At 29.5% G+C, this 18,317-nt stretch overlaps 3 protein-coding genes across 3 annotated transcripts in view; all 3 read right to left on the reverse strand.

Annotated features, from left to right (window-relative positions):
* LOC135957205 (uncharacterized) overlaps positions 1–18,317 on the reverse strand; it is a 75,791-nt gene that overhangs the window by 19,221 nt on the left and 38,253 nt on the right. The gene's annotated exons all lie outside the window — the stretch shown is intronic.
* On the reverse strand, positions 1,871–7,972 carry LOC135956549 (zinc finger protein 236-like). Its single transcript, XM_065507082.1, has 4 exons — positions 7,730–7,972; positions 5,934–7,658; positions 3,688–3,822; positions 1,871–3,625 (listed from the first exon to the last, which is right to left on the reverse strand). Exons 1-4 carry the CDS (start codon positions 7,850–7,852, stop codon positions 2,006–2,008), a joined length of 3,603 nt encoding a protein of 1,200 aa, XP_065363154.1. The 5' UTR covers positions 7,853–7,972; the 3' UTR covers positions 1,871–2,005.
* On the reverse strand, positions 9,704–15,717 carry LOC135956550 (zinc finger protein 729-like). Its single transcript, XM_065507083.1, has 4 exons — positions 15,120–15,717; positions 13,562–15,037; positions 11,470–11,607; positions 9,704–11,398 (listed from the first exon to the last, which is right to left on the reverse strand). Exons 1-4 carry the CDS (start codon positions 15,240–15,242, stop codon positions 9,797–9,799), a joined length of 3,339 nt encoding a protein of 1,112 aa, XP_065363155.1. The 5' UTR covers positions 15,243–15,717; the 3' UTR covers positions 9,704–9,796.

The following is an 18,317-nucleotide window of genomic DNA, read 5'->3' on the forward strand; positions in this document are numbered from 1 at the left end:
TCTATATTATTCAAAATAGGATACTAATTAATATATATCTATTTAGAATATAAAGCATTAAATATTATTTGATTTCAATAGAATACGATATTAAATAAATTATACTTAAAAGTTTTTAATAAACATTTATAAAATTATACTAATAGTATTTGTATTTTAGTAACAATAAGTTGTATTTTATTTATTATATAATGAATAGATTTTAAAATATTCTAATCAATATGAAAACATGTAATTATTTTGAAATTATATTTTTATAGTAAAAATTAAATATTCATTTAGTTTGTTCAACTAGTTATGAATAAAATATTATTTTACTTATTCGAAAATTTGTTGATAGATTTTATTCAAAGCAATTTTCTTTGAATAATTTTATTTCTCCAAAAAAAAGAAAAATATTTAAATATTCAACAAAAAATTTTAGAATACTTTTTTATTCATAGAAATTTTCATTGAATAATTTTATTTATGAAAATAAAGTTAAATATTTTAACAACAAATTTTTGAACAATTATATAAAAAAATATTCGGACGATAACGATTTTTCTTCCGAGGATTATGAAAAATATCCTTCGTTTGCTATAAATAAAACAATGCTTAAAAATAATTCAACGATATTTTGAACGTCTAATTTCACTTGCAGGGTTATTAAATAGCCATAGGAGGAATGCCATGTAAGACGATCATTTTGAACAACTAGTTACTTTAAAAACAGATTTTAAAAATAATTCATGAATTTGTTCTTCACAATTTAAATTAATAATAAACCTCCATCCCAAACTAAGAAAAATCAAGTTAAATCTGAAAAAAATTGTAATTCGTTTCGTAAATAACTTTTTCAACTCAGAATGCAATCAGAAGACATTTTACATCAGTATTATTGTGAAATAAAAATATTCTTTAACATTTATTAGAATTATTTCTATTCAGTAATTTTTGGAAAAATAAATTTATTTGTTTCAAATTTGTGAGAAATAAAAATATTTCTAAAGTTTTATTAGAATTATTTCTATTCAATCATTTTTTGTTTGAATAGTTTTAGTTTTTTGTGTTTTGTTTGAATAAATATTCAAAAGAAATTAGTTGATTTTATTTGTATCTAAATGAAATAAATTTAAATTTTATTCAACTTTGTTTTATTTGAATATATAAAATTTTACTATTTTCTAAAAAAATATCAATATAATTTAATTAAACTAATATAAAATTATTTTATTTATAATTTATTTGGTTCTAAAAGATATAGATATGAATAAATTTAACTGTAAATATTATTAATAAATTAGATAAATACTTTATTTAACTAATAAATAATTTGGAAAATAAATATTTATAATTGGAAACAAAAACTAAAAAAATATAAAAAAATATTTATATTTTGAATTTTATTCACAATTTACAGCTATGGTGGTATTACCTATCAGAAAATTGGGTATAATTTTAATTGCCCTTATCCACAAATAAAAAAATTGGGTAAGACTGTCAGTGCCCAGAATATCAACGCTTCATTTAAAATCGTAAAGGCACTAAAAAATAGCAAATGATAGCCTACAAAGTATTAGGATTATTTAATATTAACATTTTTTTTAATTTTTAAAGTTTTAATTATAATTTAATATAATTGTACGAATTTAAGTGAAATATGAATTTTGTGATGTTCTTTAATTTTCATCAATATTTTTTTTAACGAATTGAGGTTTTGTTAACTTTTTTGTTAAAATACATATTTTTTGTTCCAATTAATAAAATTACTTTTAATTTTTTATATAATCACCTATTATTGCCTGTATAATTTCATAATATTTAAAAAAAAAATATGTTGTACGATTTTGAGTGACACTCACTGTAAGTATAAATATACTAAAATATGTTCATTATATATGGGGGCGATGGACGAGTCGTTGGTCCAATTTTGTCCCGATATTTTTTTTAGAAATATTGGCTTTTATTTTTCTTTACAAATTACACATACAACCATAATTTTTAATCTCCTTACCATTTTTTATTAGATATTATCAGCTGACCTCAGATTGCTAGTAGTATACGATTTATTCGCTCTACCCTCTGCCCATTCTATGGGGTGCATTTTTTTCCGATGGTGGTGCATATTGGCATTAACCTTAAATGTCTGAGGACAGTGCGGGCACTTGTATAAATCTTCTCCAGTGTGGGTAGCTATATGTTCGCGTAAAACATGTGCAACTTTAAAGGCCTTTTCACAAATGGTGCATTTAAATTTACGCTCCAATTGATGAAAATATCTTTTATGACTTTGCAAACCCATTTGGCTAGAACAAGTTTTGCCGCACTCATTGCAATCGTAAACTTGCGATGATTCATGAATAGTTTTATGACGCTTTAAACTAGATCTTGAAGTCAGTTCAGCATTACACTTATCACATGGCCATTTTGGTTTCTTTACGCCAGCATGTTCAAGCATATGTTGTTTAAGAGCAGCGACACCATGTATCGTCTTTCCACATTGATCACACACTCGATCAGCGTTATGAACTGCACGCTCATGAATTTTTCGACGTTGTTCTGTAGAAAATCCTTTATCACATTGGCTACATTTATACGTTTGATCGGTGTCATGTGTTTCGATATGTTTTTTCAGTGCTCCTTTTTTAGAAAAACGCTTTTGACATATGGTGCATTCAAAGCTACGCTCTTGTCCTTCGGCAGTATGTTGATCACGCATGTGATAACTTAAATTTCGGCTAGTGAGAAACACCTTTTCACATTCATTGCATTTAAAAGTATTTGAGTCCATATGATAGCGAATATGTTCGACTATATGAAAACGTTGTACTAACTTGCGTTGACAACAGGAAACATAACATTTCTGCTGGGGATGTTCTGAACTAAAATGCTTTCGCAACAATGTAAGGTTTTTAAAATTGTGATTGCACAGATCACACTCCAATGACGGCTTCCATTTTGCAATAAATGCATCAATTTCATTTCTCTTTTCTTTAACTGACTTTTGGTTATCATTTGAAGAAACAAATGCATCTGGATCTGCAACATAATTATCGTTGTCGCTTTCATTAACGTCATTATAGTTTAATGATAAATTGGAAGAATCGTTTAAAATTTCTGTTTTTATTATGTCAGTGTCCTTTGTAAGCTTGTCTTTCTCATTTTGTTTGTTTTTAACCTGTGTTTTTCTCTTTAATTTTGGTCTACATTTTCCCGGAGGTTCTTTTCTTTTTTCGTCTTTTTTTGCTTGTCTAACACATTTTACTGACATTTTTTCTTTATCTTGTTTCTTAATTTGTCTGCTGCTTTTTCTTGTCTGTTTGGGTAATACCTCCAATAAGTCCATTGTGAAGGTGTTATCATCTGCCATGATGCTATCGAATGAGTTAGAATCTTCATTTTTAGCAGCTATTTCTTTTGTATTTTCTTCGCTAAAACATAGTATATTATCAGCAACAGGCTCTACTTCAGCTGAGAAAACATTTTCTAATTTAATATCAGTTACAATTTCTTTAACATCTCTTTCAAATTGCATTTGAGCATTGAGAACAGACTTTTGGAAGTTATGGAAGTCATAAATGTGCTGCCAACAATTTATGCATATACTCATTGAGAGTTGTGGATATTGCAGGGAGTTGAGAAACTAAAAATAAAAATAAATATTTATTAAAGCAATTTACAAATTAAAAAAAAAAGTTCTCTTACCATGGGATCAAAATATTTTACAGTAATTTCGTAGACTTCATTTCCTTGGTCATGTTCATTATATAGATTTTTAAATTCCGTGTGGGCACAAATACACAAACGACATAAAGTTGTTGCAGACATCTTCTTAAAAATCTATTTGTAAACTAATTTTGTTATTTAATTCACTCATTACGGAATGTTAACAAATATTTTGTTTACGTATGATAATCAAAATATAGAAAGAAAAACAAAACATAATTCTACATTTGGTTCCAACCAAGGCGAATTTATACAAGGTGGTGTCAGTTCTACAAAAACAACGATTGGTCTTAACAAATGTCAAAAAAACAAAATGAAAAATTTAACAAATAAGTATTTAAACTTAATATAGTGTAGATAATTGAATAGTGCGGGCTTTACTTATTTATGTAAACAATAAATATTTTGTTAATAAGCTTAGAATATGTAGATATTTAAATATAAAAACAAGCTTTGACAGTTGTTAGAACCAAAACGCGAAAAAAAAAAATTATCAGCTGTTTCACTGACTCCACCTTGTATAAATTCGCCTTGGTTCCAACGAATTTGTATATCGTATGTAGGGTGGCCTAAATATAGAAAGAAAACCAAAGCCAAAGTATAACACCAAAGCATAATGCTACCCCTCGAGTTGAATTTTGTAAAATTTTCGATTTTTTGTGAAAGTAGAATTTTACATACATACATACATAACTACAATGAAATGATTTATTAATTTAATGTTCAGGCCAAAGAATAACGTTCAGGCGTTGAATGAATTTTTGCCATTTATGTATTTTGAAGGTTATGAACTAATTCAATTATGAATTTATTTAACAAATGAATTCTATGCAAAAAAAGCAAAGGTTCGAAAGAATTAATTCTTATTCTTTTAACCATTACATTACAGACATTCACCACGAATTTGTTTGCAGTTCAAATGTATTGAATTCATTCGTTTGAGAATTCATTATTTATAGAATTACTTCCTTATTGAATCATTAAATTTATCTGTAATTTAAATTTATTACAAAGTAGTTCAATAAAATGTATGGAATGATTAAATAAATAGTTCTTCAATTCAAATCTATTACAAGGTCTGTATTTTAAAAACGGGTAAAGAAAATTCAATGATTTTTGAAACACAGTTTTCCTACATTTGATAAATTTTTGGAGAAAAAATGGAGGTGGGCGTGGCAATATTACGCCTACCTCCCATACAAATGTTAAAATCAAAATTTTAATATATAACCATACATAGGGTTGCCAGACGGGCTTGATTGTTAAGCTTTTTCAATGCGTGTCAAGAATCAAGAAAAAATTTCATTTGTCAAGCTAAAAAGGAATTTTAGAAATTTTTCCATCAAATTAATTTGCCACGTCAAAAACATTTGTTTATTTTTCAAAAATATACCTATATAACTTTTGACAATTAAAAATATTTTTCTATTGAAATATTTTATGTAGAGTTAGCTTTTCAAAAAATATATATGGACTTTCTAAAATTCATAAACAAAAGTCTACAACTTTGTCGTTTCCAGTACTTAAGTATATGTATTTCCACATATAAAATCAAAAATACGGTCATGTTATTTTGCTTTTTTTAAAGCCAAATTTCGAAAATTTCATTACGAACAACTTGTTTGGTCATGATGCTTTTATGAGTCAACATTTTCCGGGGGTGAATTGGGGTGGATTTTCTTTTTTGTTTCTAGAAATAGAAAGGATGGTAAACGCTACAGTAAAATAAATTTCACTGAACTCAACGGAACCCTGTAACTTTTTTTTATATTGAAAACATAAAATTAAAAAAAAAATTTTAATTATACTCTTCACCATGAGTGCCATATATAGCCTATATTAGTTTGTCATTCCCTTTGTAATTTCCACATTTTTCATTTGCGATCCCATGTCCGACTGTCCGCCTGTATGTTGACATCAACAGGTCGCACTGATGCCCGTGTCGTTATTGCATTCAAATCTTCATATTTTACGAATGGATACATTATAATGTACAAACACTTAATTTGATGGATTTCATTCAGAAAATAAGTACGTATGTATGTTATACGTAAAGTGATTATTAATTGAATTTGATCTTCAAGTGAAAAATAACCCGCCCTAAAAGATGTACCTATGAATAATATAAAACTTCGAATTTTAGATTTAAATTACTTTTTTGCTATTTTTTATTTATTAAATAATTTTAAAGTAAGTGTCGTTGCCTAACATTTTTAGATAACAACTTCATTTGATACCAAATTAACGTCCACTTTTGTTATGATCGGTTTATTCATTCTGCCTTCCGCCCATTCCTTGGGATGCGCCTTCTTTCGATGATGATGCATGTTGGCATTAACTTTAAATGTCTTTGGACAATGAGGACACTGGTACAAATCTTCTCCCGTATGGGTGGCCATATGTTCTCGCAATACGATGGCAACCTTAAAGCCCTTGTCACAAATGGTGCATTTAAATTTACGCTCTGCTTGATGGACGTATTTCTTGTGACTACGCAAAGCCGTCTCTGTGGGAGCAATTTTACCGCATTCACTACAGACATAAACCGTAGATCCGTCGTGGTGAGCCACCGTTTTGTGACGTTTTAAACTGGAACGGGAATTTAGTTCGGCATTACACTGATCACAGGGCCATTTACGTTTCTTAATTCCAGCATGTTCGAGTATGTGCTGTTTTAGAGCATAAACGCCGTGTATTGTTTTGCCACATTGGTCACATACACGATCAACATTGTGTACCATACGTTCATGAATCTTTCGGCGTTGTTCGGTAGAAAAGCCCTTTCCACACTCGTTACATTTAAAATCTTTCCCCGTATCATGTGTTTCCATATGCGTTTTAAGGGTACATTTTTTAGCAAACCGTTTCTGACATATCGAACATTCAAATGGACGCTCTTGTCCTTCGGCCGTATGTTTTTCATGCATATGCTTATTCAGATTACGACTATTTGTAGAGACTTTGTCACAAATTTTGCATTTAAACGTATCTGGATCTATGTGGAAGCGTATGTGCTCGACTATATCAAAACGATGCTTCAATTTGCGTTGGCAGCAGGAAACGTAACATTTTTGTTTGGGATGCTCAGTGCTAAAATGCTTTCTTAAAAAGGTTAAATTTGTAAAAACTTGATTACAAATGTCACACTCCAATTCTTGTTTCCATTCCGCAATAAATGCATCAATCTCTTTCGTTTTTTGTTTACCCGTCTTTTGTTTGTCATTGGATGAAACAAAGGCATCCGGGTCGTCCTGGTGATGATTATTTTCGCTATCATTATCGTCCTGATCAATGTCATAATCATCGTCATCATCATTTGAGGATACATTAGAATCATGGTCATTATTTTCCGAATTCTGATTAACATCAGTGTCTTTAGCAGAAGTTTCTATTTCAGATTCCGTTTTTACAGGCGGACTTTTATGGTTCAAATCTTTTGTTTTTGCTTTGCGTTTTATTGTAGTTTTTGTCTGTGGTGTGCTTTCTTCTGTGCTGTTCTTGCTTCTTGGTTTTCTTGTGCGCTTTACGGGGGAAATATCCTTTTCAATGTCTTCTTGCTTTTTCGGCTTTCTTCCACGTTTTTTTCTTGTGCTTTTGGGCAAACTAGTAATCAAGGGCTTTTCGTCATCCGTTGAAAAGGGATTGTCATCCTTGATGTCGTCCGCATCTAAATCGGGTAAAAATATTTCACTTTTCTCCTCTACATCCACATTTTTATTATTAAAAACATCATTGTACAACTCCCCCGTATTTTGTGTATTGATATGTTCTGTGCCAGCTAACAAATCATCCTCCACTTTAATATTAGTAACAATCTGTTTAAATTCTTGTTCTAGTTTTGTTTGAGCATTGAGCACGGTCTGTTGGAAGGAATGAAAATCGCTAATGTGATGCCAGCATTTCATACATATTACCATAGACAGTTGTGGATATTGTTGCGAGTTAAGAAACTGGAAAGTAATTGTATTTAATAACTAAACCAAAACATTCCGAATATATCAACTAAAAAACCTATACATACCATGGGATCAAAATATTTCACAGTAATTTCGTAGACTTCATTTCCCTGGCCAAGTTCATCGAATAAACTCTTGCTTTCGGTGTAGTCACAGATACATAAACGACACAAAGATGTTGTAGACATTGTAGTTGCGGAAATTTTATTACTTTTACAATAATTACATTTATTCAACAAAATAATTTTCCTAAATTTTTTATTTTTTTTTCTTTTTCTGTTGTGTTTGTGTTATTCACCAAAAAATGCTGACAAACATTTTGTATTTACGTACACGAGTGAAAGCAAAGACAAGAAATTAATCTATATACAGGGTGCGAACTATGGAAAATGTGTTTAGGCATGCCATATTTTCAAATGATGATGCCAGCTTTTTACACCGTTCCCGTTTTTGATTTTTTATGATAATTATTTAAAGACAAACATTTAAATATTAATAAAATTGTATCCCGAATATTAATTAAATGAAGATCAACAGCTTGTATTTTAATAATTTGTTTTGTGTTGATAGATCTCTTAATTATAAGCACGAAAGCGTTACATTGTTATAGGATTTTAAAGTCATTCAGCCTAACTATAAAAGAAATTTTAAAGTTAATTTTTGTTAAAGTCGACTTTATTTTAAAATAGAACTTGTGTTTTTAAAAAATCTTTCAAAACTTTTACCAACTCATATATTCAAATAAATGAAAAAACGAAATTTCCAAAAAAAAAAAAACAAAATGTACATAAAAGTTCAAAACAAAAACCTTATTTTAAAATAATAAAACATTTTAAATTATATTTAAAATTTGTTTTATGGACCGAAATTTAAAATAATAGTCAACTTTATGGACTATAGACTTTAAGATTTTGTGGTTAGGCTGATTATATTTAATAGTAAATGTCTCCTATATTTAATACATTATCTGAACATTATGTGTAATGATTATTCAGATTGTTAACGGTTTAACCGGATTCGTTTTTTTGTCATTCCAAAAAAAAAAAACGTTAACACGTTTATATTAAATTTGTATGGTTTTTAGCTTATAGCAGATTCAAATTTTTCCCGATTTTTTGTTAAAGTAACAGCAACAGGCCACATATATAAGCAAAAAACCTAAATTCTTTTTCATATACATTTTTTACCAAGGTTGGCAACCGTTACCACTAAACTACCGTTTTAGCTCAATTATCGTTACCGCTAAGCTACCATTCCTGAAATAACTGCAATTAGCGTAACCGATAAAATATTGTTACATGTGTTTATAATCGTAAATACCGTTACCTCTAAATACAGTTACCGATATTCTATAAATAATTTCAATTATAAAAATAAAAATTTTTACTTTCAATAATTGAGTTTAATGAAATCTATATAATTTAAAATGTAATAAAATATCACCAACTAAAATATGTCAACTTATTTTTATTTTTGTAAATTGTATTAATAATAATTCAATTCAGGATGAAATAACCGTTACCGAAATAATAGCAAATATCGTTACCGAAATAATCCAAATTAACGTTACCGCAACATTTAACCGTTTTGAATCGGTAGCCAACCTTGGTTTTCCCAAAAATGTTTCTCCTAAATTTCGAATATAACACACTTGTTTTTATTTTGGGTAAATTTTAAATTCATACTTTTTAAAATTGTGTTCTATAGTTTGCTAACTTGAAATAAATTTGTTTTATGGGTAATTAATAGCATATTTTGTTAAGATCATGTTATTTTCACTTCGCAATTGTAAAATTATTCCCATTAGCTTTGTATACAAAAAAATCGATGATGAACCAAAGTAAAAAATTCGTATTTTCAAAAAAAAAAAATAAATTAAATTTCTAAACTAATAAATTCATGATACAATAATCAGTATATTTTCCAATCATTTGTTTACTATTATATTGAAAATGACCAAAGCTAGTAAAAATAGTAAATACAAGCAAGGAGTCGTGTACATTAAAAAAACTCAAACTTATTATAAGGAAAACCACAAATTTATTTAATGAATTACGAAATCATTGTTTTATTTCGAAACTTGTACAATATAATAGTACATTCGTAAAATAAATTAACTAAATTACAATTCTTCAAAGCACAACTTGATTTTTAACACTATTGATATCAACTTTAGGTACTTGTAAACGATTCTTTCTACCCTCTTCCCATTCAACCGGATGTACTTTCTTGCGATGATGATGCATATTCGCACTAACTTTAAAAGTTTGCGGACAATGTGGACATTGATACAGATCTTGACCCGTGTGAGTGGCAATGTGTTCTTGTAAATTTTTTGGTCGTTTAAATGCTTTATCACAATAAGTGCACTTATGTTTTCTTTCTTCTTCGTGGACGTATTTTTTATGATTTAGTAAAGCGCTTTCGCTGGCTGCAACTTTACCACAAATCCCACAAACATAAATCGTTGAACCGTCATGATGAAATGCCCCCTTATGACGTTTTAGACCATTGCGAGAATTTAATTCAACACCGCATTCGTCACAGGGAAATTTAGGTTTAGCTATACCAGCATGTTCCATTAAATGCTTTTTAAGAGCCTGAATTCCATGAACAGTTTTTCCACACTGATCGCAGACACGGTCAACATTATGTACAGTTCTGATATGGGACTTAAGTTGGACTTCAAGCACATACCCCTTGCCACATTCTTGGCAAACAAAGTCTTTATCACCGGTTACATGGGTTAGTGAGTGACGATCTAAAGAGGTTTTCAGATTAAATAGCTTATGACAAACTTCACATTCCAGTTGTTCGATTTCTTCATGCATTAATTTTTTATGCAGCTTAAGATTGTTTTTGTTTGCACTTACTTTTCCGCAAATTTCGCATTTGTGAGTCTCGGGATCGAGATGCAGTTGTATGTGATTAACTAATACATAACGTCGATAGAACTTTCTCTCACAACACTTTATATAAAATCTGGTTTTGTGTTTTTCCCTAAAATGAGATCGCAATTTATCAAAGCTGGATGTTGTTTCTTCGCATAAATCACATTCCAATACAGGTTTCCATTCTCTAATGAATGCATCCGATTCTCGAGCTTTTTCTAAATTAAATTTAGAATTACTCTTTTCTTTTTCATCGTCCTCATTTAGTTTTACTTTCTTTATTTTTAGACCATTTTCATCCAAGTCGGAATTTTCATGACTATTATCATTTTTGTCATTATTAAAGCTTGCCGCCGGCATATTTTTGGGCTTTCTACCTCTTCGGGCTTTTGGTTTTGTGGCATCTGGCTCTGTTTTTGCATTACTTTCACAATTTTTTGGTTTTGGGGAAATTTTAATTTTCTTATTAGCTACATTTGTTCTTTTCCAGTTTATTAAAGGCTTTTCATCTTCGTCTTCATCGTGTGTGGTTATTGATTCCTCCTCCTCCAAATCAGTTTTAATATCAATACTTTCAAACCTAAAGTTATCATTATCATCATCATCATCGCTTTTATCAAAATATCTATCAACCTCAGAATTTACATTCAGATCTGCCAGTTCGATTTCATTTTCCGTTTTAATTATCAATGGCAGCTGTTTTATTTCAGATTTCTCCAGTAGTGAACGGGTTTTTATGACATTCAGCTGAAATTCATGGAACTCTTTGATGGGCACCCAACAGTCTTGGCAAAGCACTTTATTTTCTTGTGGGAATTTACAGATCTCTTCATCAGTTATTAACTACAATGAAAATTTTTAATTGAATTAAAAAATGTCAGTAGTTGATAATAAAGTAACTTCTATTTACTTACCATGGGATCAAAATATTTTACTGTAATTTCATATACTTCAGTGCTGTCTCCCACTTCATTGTGTAATGTTTTATATTCACTGCTTGGAGAGCAACACAAGCTACAGCATAACTTTATGGACATTTTTAGATAAACTATATATTTTTAATTAAAAATAATGCATCCGAATTTACAAAACAAATTTGTTTGTAAACAAATATTTCTATAATAGTTGCCACCAAGGCGAATTCATATAAGATGTAGTCCAAGGTTCATTTAATAAGGTGCCATCGGCAGCACAGCTGATTATAGAAATAGCTCGCACAAATGTCAAACAGCTGATTATTATAGTTTCTCATTTTAGGTCTTAACTTCTGTCAAAGCAGAGTTTTATATTTTAATATCGCCATATGCAATGCTCATTATCAAAATATTTTCTATTTACATAACCAATTTAATCCACCACTATTCAAATATAAATACTATTTTAAGTTTTAATACATATTTTTTTAATTTTTCATATAAAACAATCAGCTGTTTTCTGACATTAATTAAGACTAGTTGATGTTTTTGTAGATTACCTTATATAAATTTCGTTTGGTTGCCACATTTAAGCAATGTGAACACCTATTTTTAGGAGGGGGTGTTGATTAATACACTGGAGTTCAATTGTAACGAATTTGGCAGGCATATCAATGTTATACGTTATATGAGGAATTCGTTGTAAATTGTCATTAGGTCCTAAGAAATTACAAAAGTGGTCGATATAAGATAAACGATTTTTTTAAATAAAAACAACCTGATTATCATCAAAATGCAAAAAAAAAGTATGTATATTAATGTACAATTAAAAAATGTGTTACTTATGTAGCATGAAAATTTTTAACTCATCAAGTTATTTGATTAGCAAATAACGTGTGTACATAATTTTCAAAATATTTAATCGTCCTTTTCCATCTGATTCCTATTTATTTTAATTTTGCTAGGTCCATTATTATAGACTATTCAAAAAGTACCATTAGAATAATGAAAAAAGTCTCCACTTGTAGATTTTCTTTTGCTTAGGTCCATATAAGATTTATTTCATGTTCATTGGTGAAGAGAATACAAAACGTACCATGAGAATAAAAAAAGTACCATACATTTTTAAAAAAAGTCAAACTTTTAATCAATCAGCTATTGTAGAAAATTCAAAAATTACCGTTAGAATAAAGAAAAAGTTCCATAATGTCACTATTTGTAGATTCGGGTCCATATAAACTGAGCATAGTATTTCTAAGTTCATTGGTGATGAAAATAGAAAAAGTACCATTCGAATAAGTAAAAAGTACCACTTTGAATTCTCATGCTATGTTCACACTTGGGCTTTTAAACGCGTTTAAGCAAGTTAATCAAAGCCGTTCACATTAAATTTGAGATGATTAAGTTGACACTAAAATTAATAAGTTAACAAATAAAAAACAACAAACAAATTTATATTTCTTTAAGGCATTAAATATGGAAATAACTACTTTATTAAAGATATCAGCAGATTATTTTAAACTTATTAATGATAAAATTGTGAACATTGATGGATTATTTAAGGCTTTTTAAAAGAAAAAAAACTTCCTTCAAAATTCATTTATCGGTACTACACTGAATGGTGGCTGATGCTACATCATAGTCGGTTTGAGGTGATTAATGAAGTGATTAATTTTTAATCATGTCAATTTGAAGTGATTAACAAATCATTTAAATGTATGGATAATCATCTCGATTTTGAAGTGATTAGAGCTTAATCACGTTTGAGATGATTAACTCTGCAAATGTGAACATAGTATCACTCACATAATTTTATGTTTATAGGTCCATTATTATAGAGAATGCAAAAAAGTACCAATGAGAATTAAGAAAAAGTACCATGAAGTATACCCTTGAATTTTCAATCACTTAGGACCATATACGCTTAATTTCATATTTCTATGTCCATTATTACAGACATGAATAACAAGAGCTATATTTGCCTGCTCCGAAAAATAAAAATTAAAACAATTTTTTGAGGAAACAAATTGGGTTAAAAAATATTTTTTATTTTTATATGTATGTATATTAATTAAATTATATACATAGTTTATATTACAACTTGTTTTGTGACTTGAGTTATATCAACTTTAGGCAATTGTAAACGATTTTTTCTACCCTCTTCAAACTCAACGGGATGTGCTTTCTTACGATGATGACGCATATTCGAACTGTTTTTGAATGTTTGCGGGCAATGGGGACACTGATACAGGTCCTCTCCGGTATGTTTGGCAATATGTCCACGTAGTATTTTACGATGTTTAAATGCCTTACCGCAATACGTACACTTATGCCTACTTTCCGTATGATGGACATTTTTTTTGTGCATCAATAAACTAGATTCACTGCCAGTCACTTTACCACAAATGCTGCAAACATATATAGTCGTACCGTCCTTGTGATATGCTGCTTTATGCCGTTTTAAGTAACGATGTGATGTTAATTGGGCCCCGCATTCATCACAAAGTAATTTAGGTATTTCAATGCCAGCATGTTCCATTAGGTGCGTCTTAAGTGCTCCGATGCTATGAAGAGTTTTACCGCACTGATCGCACACACGATTATAACTGTGAACTATTCTGATGTGTGATTTAAGTTGAGATTTTACAACGTATGCGTTGCCGCACTCCTTACAAATGAAATCTTTACTGCCAGTAGCATGAGTTAGCAAATGACGTTCTAAACTGGGCTTTTCATTAAAAGTTCTGTGACATACATCGCATTCAAATTGCTCAGTTTCTTCATGCACAACTTTCTTATGCAGTTTAAGATTATGTTTATACTTACCACATATATCGCATTTATGGGTCTCCGGATTGATATGTAGACGAATGTGATCAACCAGATCACAACGGCGATAAAATTTATGTTCACAACATTTAATATAACATCTGGCATTATGTATATCCTTGAAATGTCCCTTTAGCAAATCAAAACCTGGAAAGGTTTCATTACAGATATCACATTCTAATAATGGCTTCCATTTAGCAAAGAATTCATCAAATTCTTTGTCTATCACTAGGCCATAATTATTGCCAGGATTATTCTTAGGTTTGTCTGCATCATTAAGTTTTCTCTCGTCATCTTCTTCGTCCTCATCACAATCTGTTTTTGCATTCACTTTAGTTGAATCTTTGGGTTCACGACTTCTTCGGGATTTAGGCTTCTGGTCCTCCGTAACACTTTCTTTTGTATCCTTCATTTGAATGTCATCATCAACTTCATTACTAACCAACTCAACATCATTTCCTAAGGCATCCTCATTTTTAATTAATATATCTTCAAAATGTGTCAACTTCTCATCACTGTTATCCACATCTTTGTTTTTCTCACTTATCACTGGGGTTATCTGCTCTTCTTCTACCTTAATTTCCAACAGCTTTGGCTTGACATCAGCCTCTTCCAGTAATGACCGTATCGTTATTACCGTTTGTTGGAATTCATGAAAGCCGTTTATATGCAACCAGCAGTCCAGGCAAAGTATCTTGTTGTCTTTGGAACATTTTGTATTGATGTTTTCTGTGATTAACTAAAATCGCATAAAAATAAATTATTAATATTGCACCTATTTTTTAGGAATAAAAATTCTTAAAAAGTTGACCAATCTTTACCATCGGATCAAAATATTTGACAGTAATTTCATAGATTTCATTACATTCTCCCACATCATTTTGTAAAGATTTATATTCATTACAGGCCGAGAAACACAAGCAACAGCATAATTTAATAGACATTTTTTTTAATTTAAATGTTTTATTTTTATACTAGTTATGTGCAAAGAATTGTTGCGGGTAAATTGAACTGTCAAGGGATCTTAAGGGTGTAAAAGCCTATGAAAATTTTCCAATATAATAGTAGCCGGAGTTCTTTGTTGTTGTGTGTTTATGTTTGGTTTGTTTATTTTTTCGTACAAGTTATTGTTGTTTGTATGTTTCTTGATGGTTTTTCAGTTTATATGGTTGCATGGAAAATTCTTGTAATCTGCTGCTATTGTTGTTCTTGTATCGTTTTTTGTTGTTGTTGCCTGTTTTTTTTCTAAAGATTCTATGTATAATTTTGGTTTCCTTAATTTTTGTCTATCCTTTTGGTTTATTGAATGATTTTTTTTTTCGTATATGTGATGTTTTGATTTCTTTATTGTCGTTAAATATTTTTGTTTATATGTTGCAGAAAGCTGAATAAATTTAGCAACTTAAAATTGCATGTGCTTCGGCTGATGTGCAAGAAAAGAAATGCGTCTGTTTTATTGTATGTGTGTACATGTAATTTAATATTGTATTTGGTACTAAAGATGCATGTAGTTGGCAACTACAAGCAATGATAGTAAACAGTGTTGTATTTTCATTAATCAAAAATATAGTAACGGAGGTATAAGTTAAAATAGTAGTAAATTTATGAATGAAAAAATGACCAATTAAATTTCATGAGCTCCTGATAATATAGTTGGCTGGTATATCTTTCAGATATAATGGGATTTTATAGGATAGGGAATTAGCGAGGACAAAATTTTAGTTAAGGGGCAATACAAATCTATGAAATATACAAATGATAATAATAACTAGTATTGAGCGCAAAAATTTAAATATATAGGAACCTAAAATAAGATTAGAGGGGAATTTTTCATTTATTTTCTTTTGAATTTGGCGGTATGAAAATTGGCAACAAACTATATTTCCAGTATATAGCGAAAACCCGCGAATATAGTACATGGTAGCGAGTATTTAAGCGATAAAAGGTTAACAAAATGTATCATAGGCAAAATTAAAATAGAACGGTTTACTGTGGTTGTGCAAAAGGACAAATTTAAAGTCGAACAGTGAGCAGTGAAAATATTGAAGATAAAGAACTTTAAGAATATTTTTATTACCTGGCTATGGATGTATGTTTATCCCTGGAATATATGGATGTTCAGTTGTTCCAGAAATAGCCAAGTAAAATTTTTAAATTACAAATATATGATATGTGCCAAGCTTTAGAGGAATTAATACCCTAGAAATTTAGTGAAAATATCCTGATTATCGCCAAAATCCAAAAGAGTCACTAGAAACAGAAGATAAGTGCATACAAAGAGTTATTATTGTGTAAATTTAAAGAAAAGGAAGATCTTAACAATGCTTAATATCTGCCTGCATTTTAAACCACGAAATTGAGAAAAAAAACCGTATGAAGCTAAAAATTACATAAGGGAAAATATCTAAGGTCCTTGTATAGTTTATATTTATTTATTTCTATTAAAAGTATAAATAAAATATTTATCCTAAGTTAAATTTAAGTTTTTTGTGAATCTGTGTGAAAATTGTAAGTCTGTCGAGAGTGTAGTTAGATGTATGTGTGCGTTAATTATAAACAGTGTTCCCTCTTATAGTAAGTTTATCCCAACAGGAAAAATCATAATGAAATATAGAAAATTATAGATATGTATATCTCAGGCATTAAGAAAGAAAATTAGCATAGAGCTTAAGTGAAGAAAAATTAGTTTAGAACCTGTGTATTAACAGGAAGAAGAATTACTACCTCAGGGAGCTCCTTTAGGCTTGGAAATATAAGTTCATCGAAAGAAATCAGTGAGTTTTTAAAAAAAGTAACTTGAGCCCTAAATAAAGAAAACCATTCAAAAAAAAAATAATACATATAGAAAAGAAAATAAAAACATATTAATCGACATATATTTATATAAATATCCTTTATTTTGATTAAAAAAATAAAATAAAAATAACGGCTAAAGTAAATAAATGGTGTCAGTAAATTGTCTTTTATTATAATTTTTCAATTAATGTCAAATAACAAGAGCTATATTTGGCTGCTCCGAATCTTTAAAATAAAAATTAAAAAAATTTTTTGAGTAAATAAATTGAGTTAAAAACTATTTTTCTCCGATTTTGAACCATTGTCGATCAAAATTTCTATGGTTTCATATACGTTGTTGGGGAGGTCTTTGATATGTCTATCGTTAGATATCCATATTGTCTATGTTAATGACAAATATTGATAAAAAAAAAGCAAATCAAAATTCTTCTGTATTTTTAATGAATTATGTATACAAAAGTCTACATACGACCATTATTTTCGTAACTCGTGGACTTCTAAACCATAATAAGTAAAAGTAATGATGCAGTTTTATTTCAAATGCATTTTTTGTAATATAACAAAAAAATATCGCTAAATTTATAATTAATTTAACTTTTATTCACAAAAAATTAAAAAAATATGTTGACAAAAGTCTACTGAAATTTATGTACCCCTTTGCGTCAGTGAAAAAATTGTGGCCGCCTTGACCATATTGCAATTAGATGCAGATCAATGAAACGATGCCTAAACTGTGGGGTACACCTACTCTGCGATAACTCAGAATGTGAAAATTTTAGATGCAGTTCTTGTCTTGTCTATCAAAGAAACGATGCCTAAACTGTGGGATACACCTACTCTGCGATAACTCAGAAAGTGAAAATTTTAGATGCAGTTCTTGTCTTGAGAAAACAAGCTGCACTGCTTGTGAGGAAATGAAGTGCATCAATTGCAATGCTAATGATCATGTCTCCACTGATGCTAGGAAATGTATATCATGGAAAAAGGAGACAGATATAAGGGAAATTATGGCGATTTCAAATCTTTCAAAAAAATAAGTTATTCTTAACTACTCTCTAAATACAAATTATTAAGAAATTTTATCAGATGGTGAGTACGCAACACATTTTCCTACCATAAAAAAGAAGCTGCATGATAACATCAGAAACAGCGATGATGAAATAAATAGGAGGGTAACTCGCATCAAATACAGTAAAGTGGCTGCAGGACGCAATTACCAAATC

The sequence above is a fragment of the Calliphora vicina genome, chromosome 4 (assembly GCF_958450345.1).
Source record: "Calliphora vicina chromosome 4, idCalVici1.1, whole genome shotgun sequence".
Classification (NCBI taxonomy): domain Eukaryota; kingdom Metazoa; phylum Arthropoda; class Insecta; order Diptera; family Calliphoridae; genus Calliphora; species Calliphora vicina.

Excerpts from the sequence above, each read along its gene's own strand:
- LOC135956549 (XM_065507082.1), bottom strand. The coding sequence starts at position 7,852 with ATGTCTACAACATCTTTGTGTCGTTTATGTATCTGTGACTACACCGAA. Across the intron at positions 7,659-7,729 it reads TGAAATATTTTGATCCCATG|TTTCTTAACTCGCAACAATA; the intron begins GTATGTATAGGT and ends ATTACTTTCCAG. Across the intron at positions 3,823-5,933 it reads TTAATTTGGTATCAAATGAA|ATTTTTAAGAAGATGTCTGC; the intron begins GTTGTTATCTAA and ends GTTTACAAATAG.
- LOC135956550 (XM_065507083.1), bottom strand. The coding sequence starts at position 15,242 with ATGTCTATTAAATTATGCTGTTGCTTGTGTTTCTCGGCCTGTAATGAA. Across the intron at positions 15,038-15,119 it reads TCAAATATTTTGATCCGATG|TTAATCACAGAAAACATCAA; the intron begins GTAAAGATTGGT and ends ATGCGATTTTAG. Across the intron at positions 11,608-13,561 it reads TCACAAAACAAGTTGTAATA|ATAGTTTATCTAAAAATGTC; the intron begins TAAACTATGTAT and ends AATTAAAAATAT.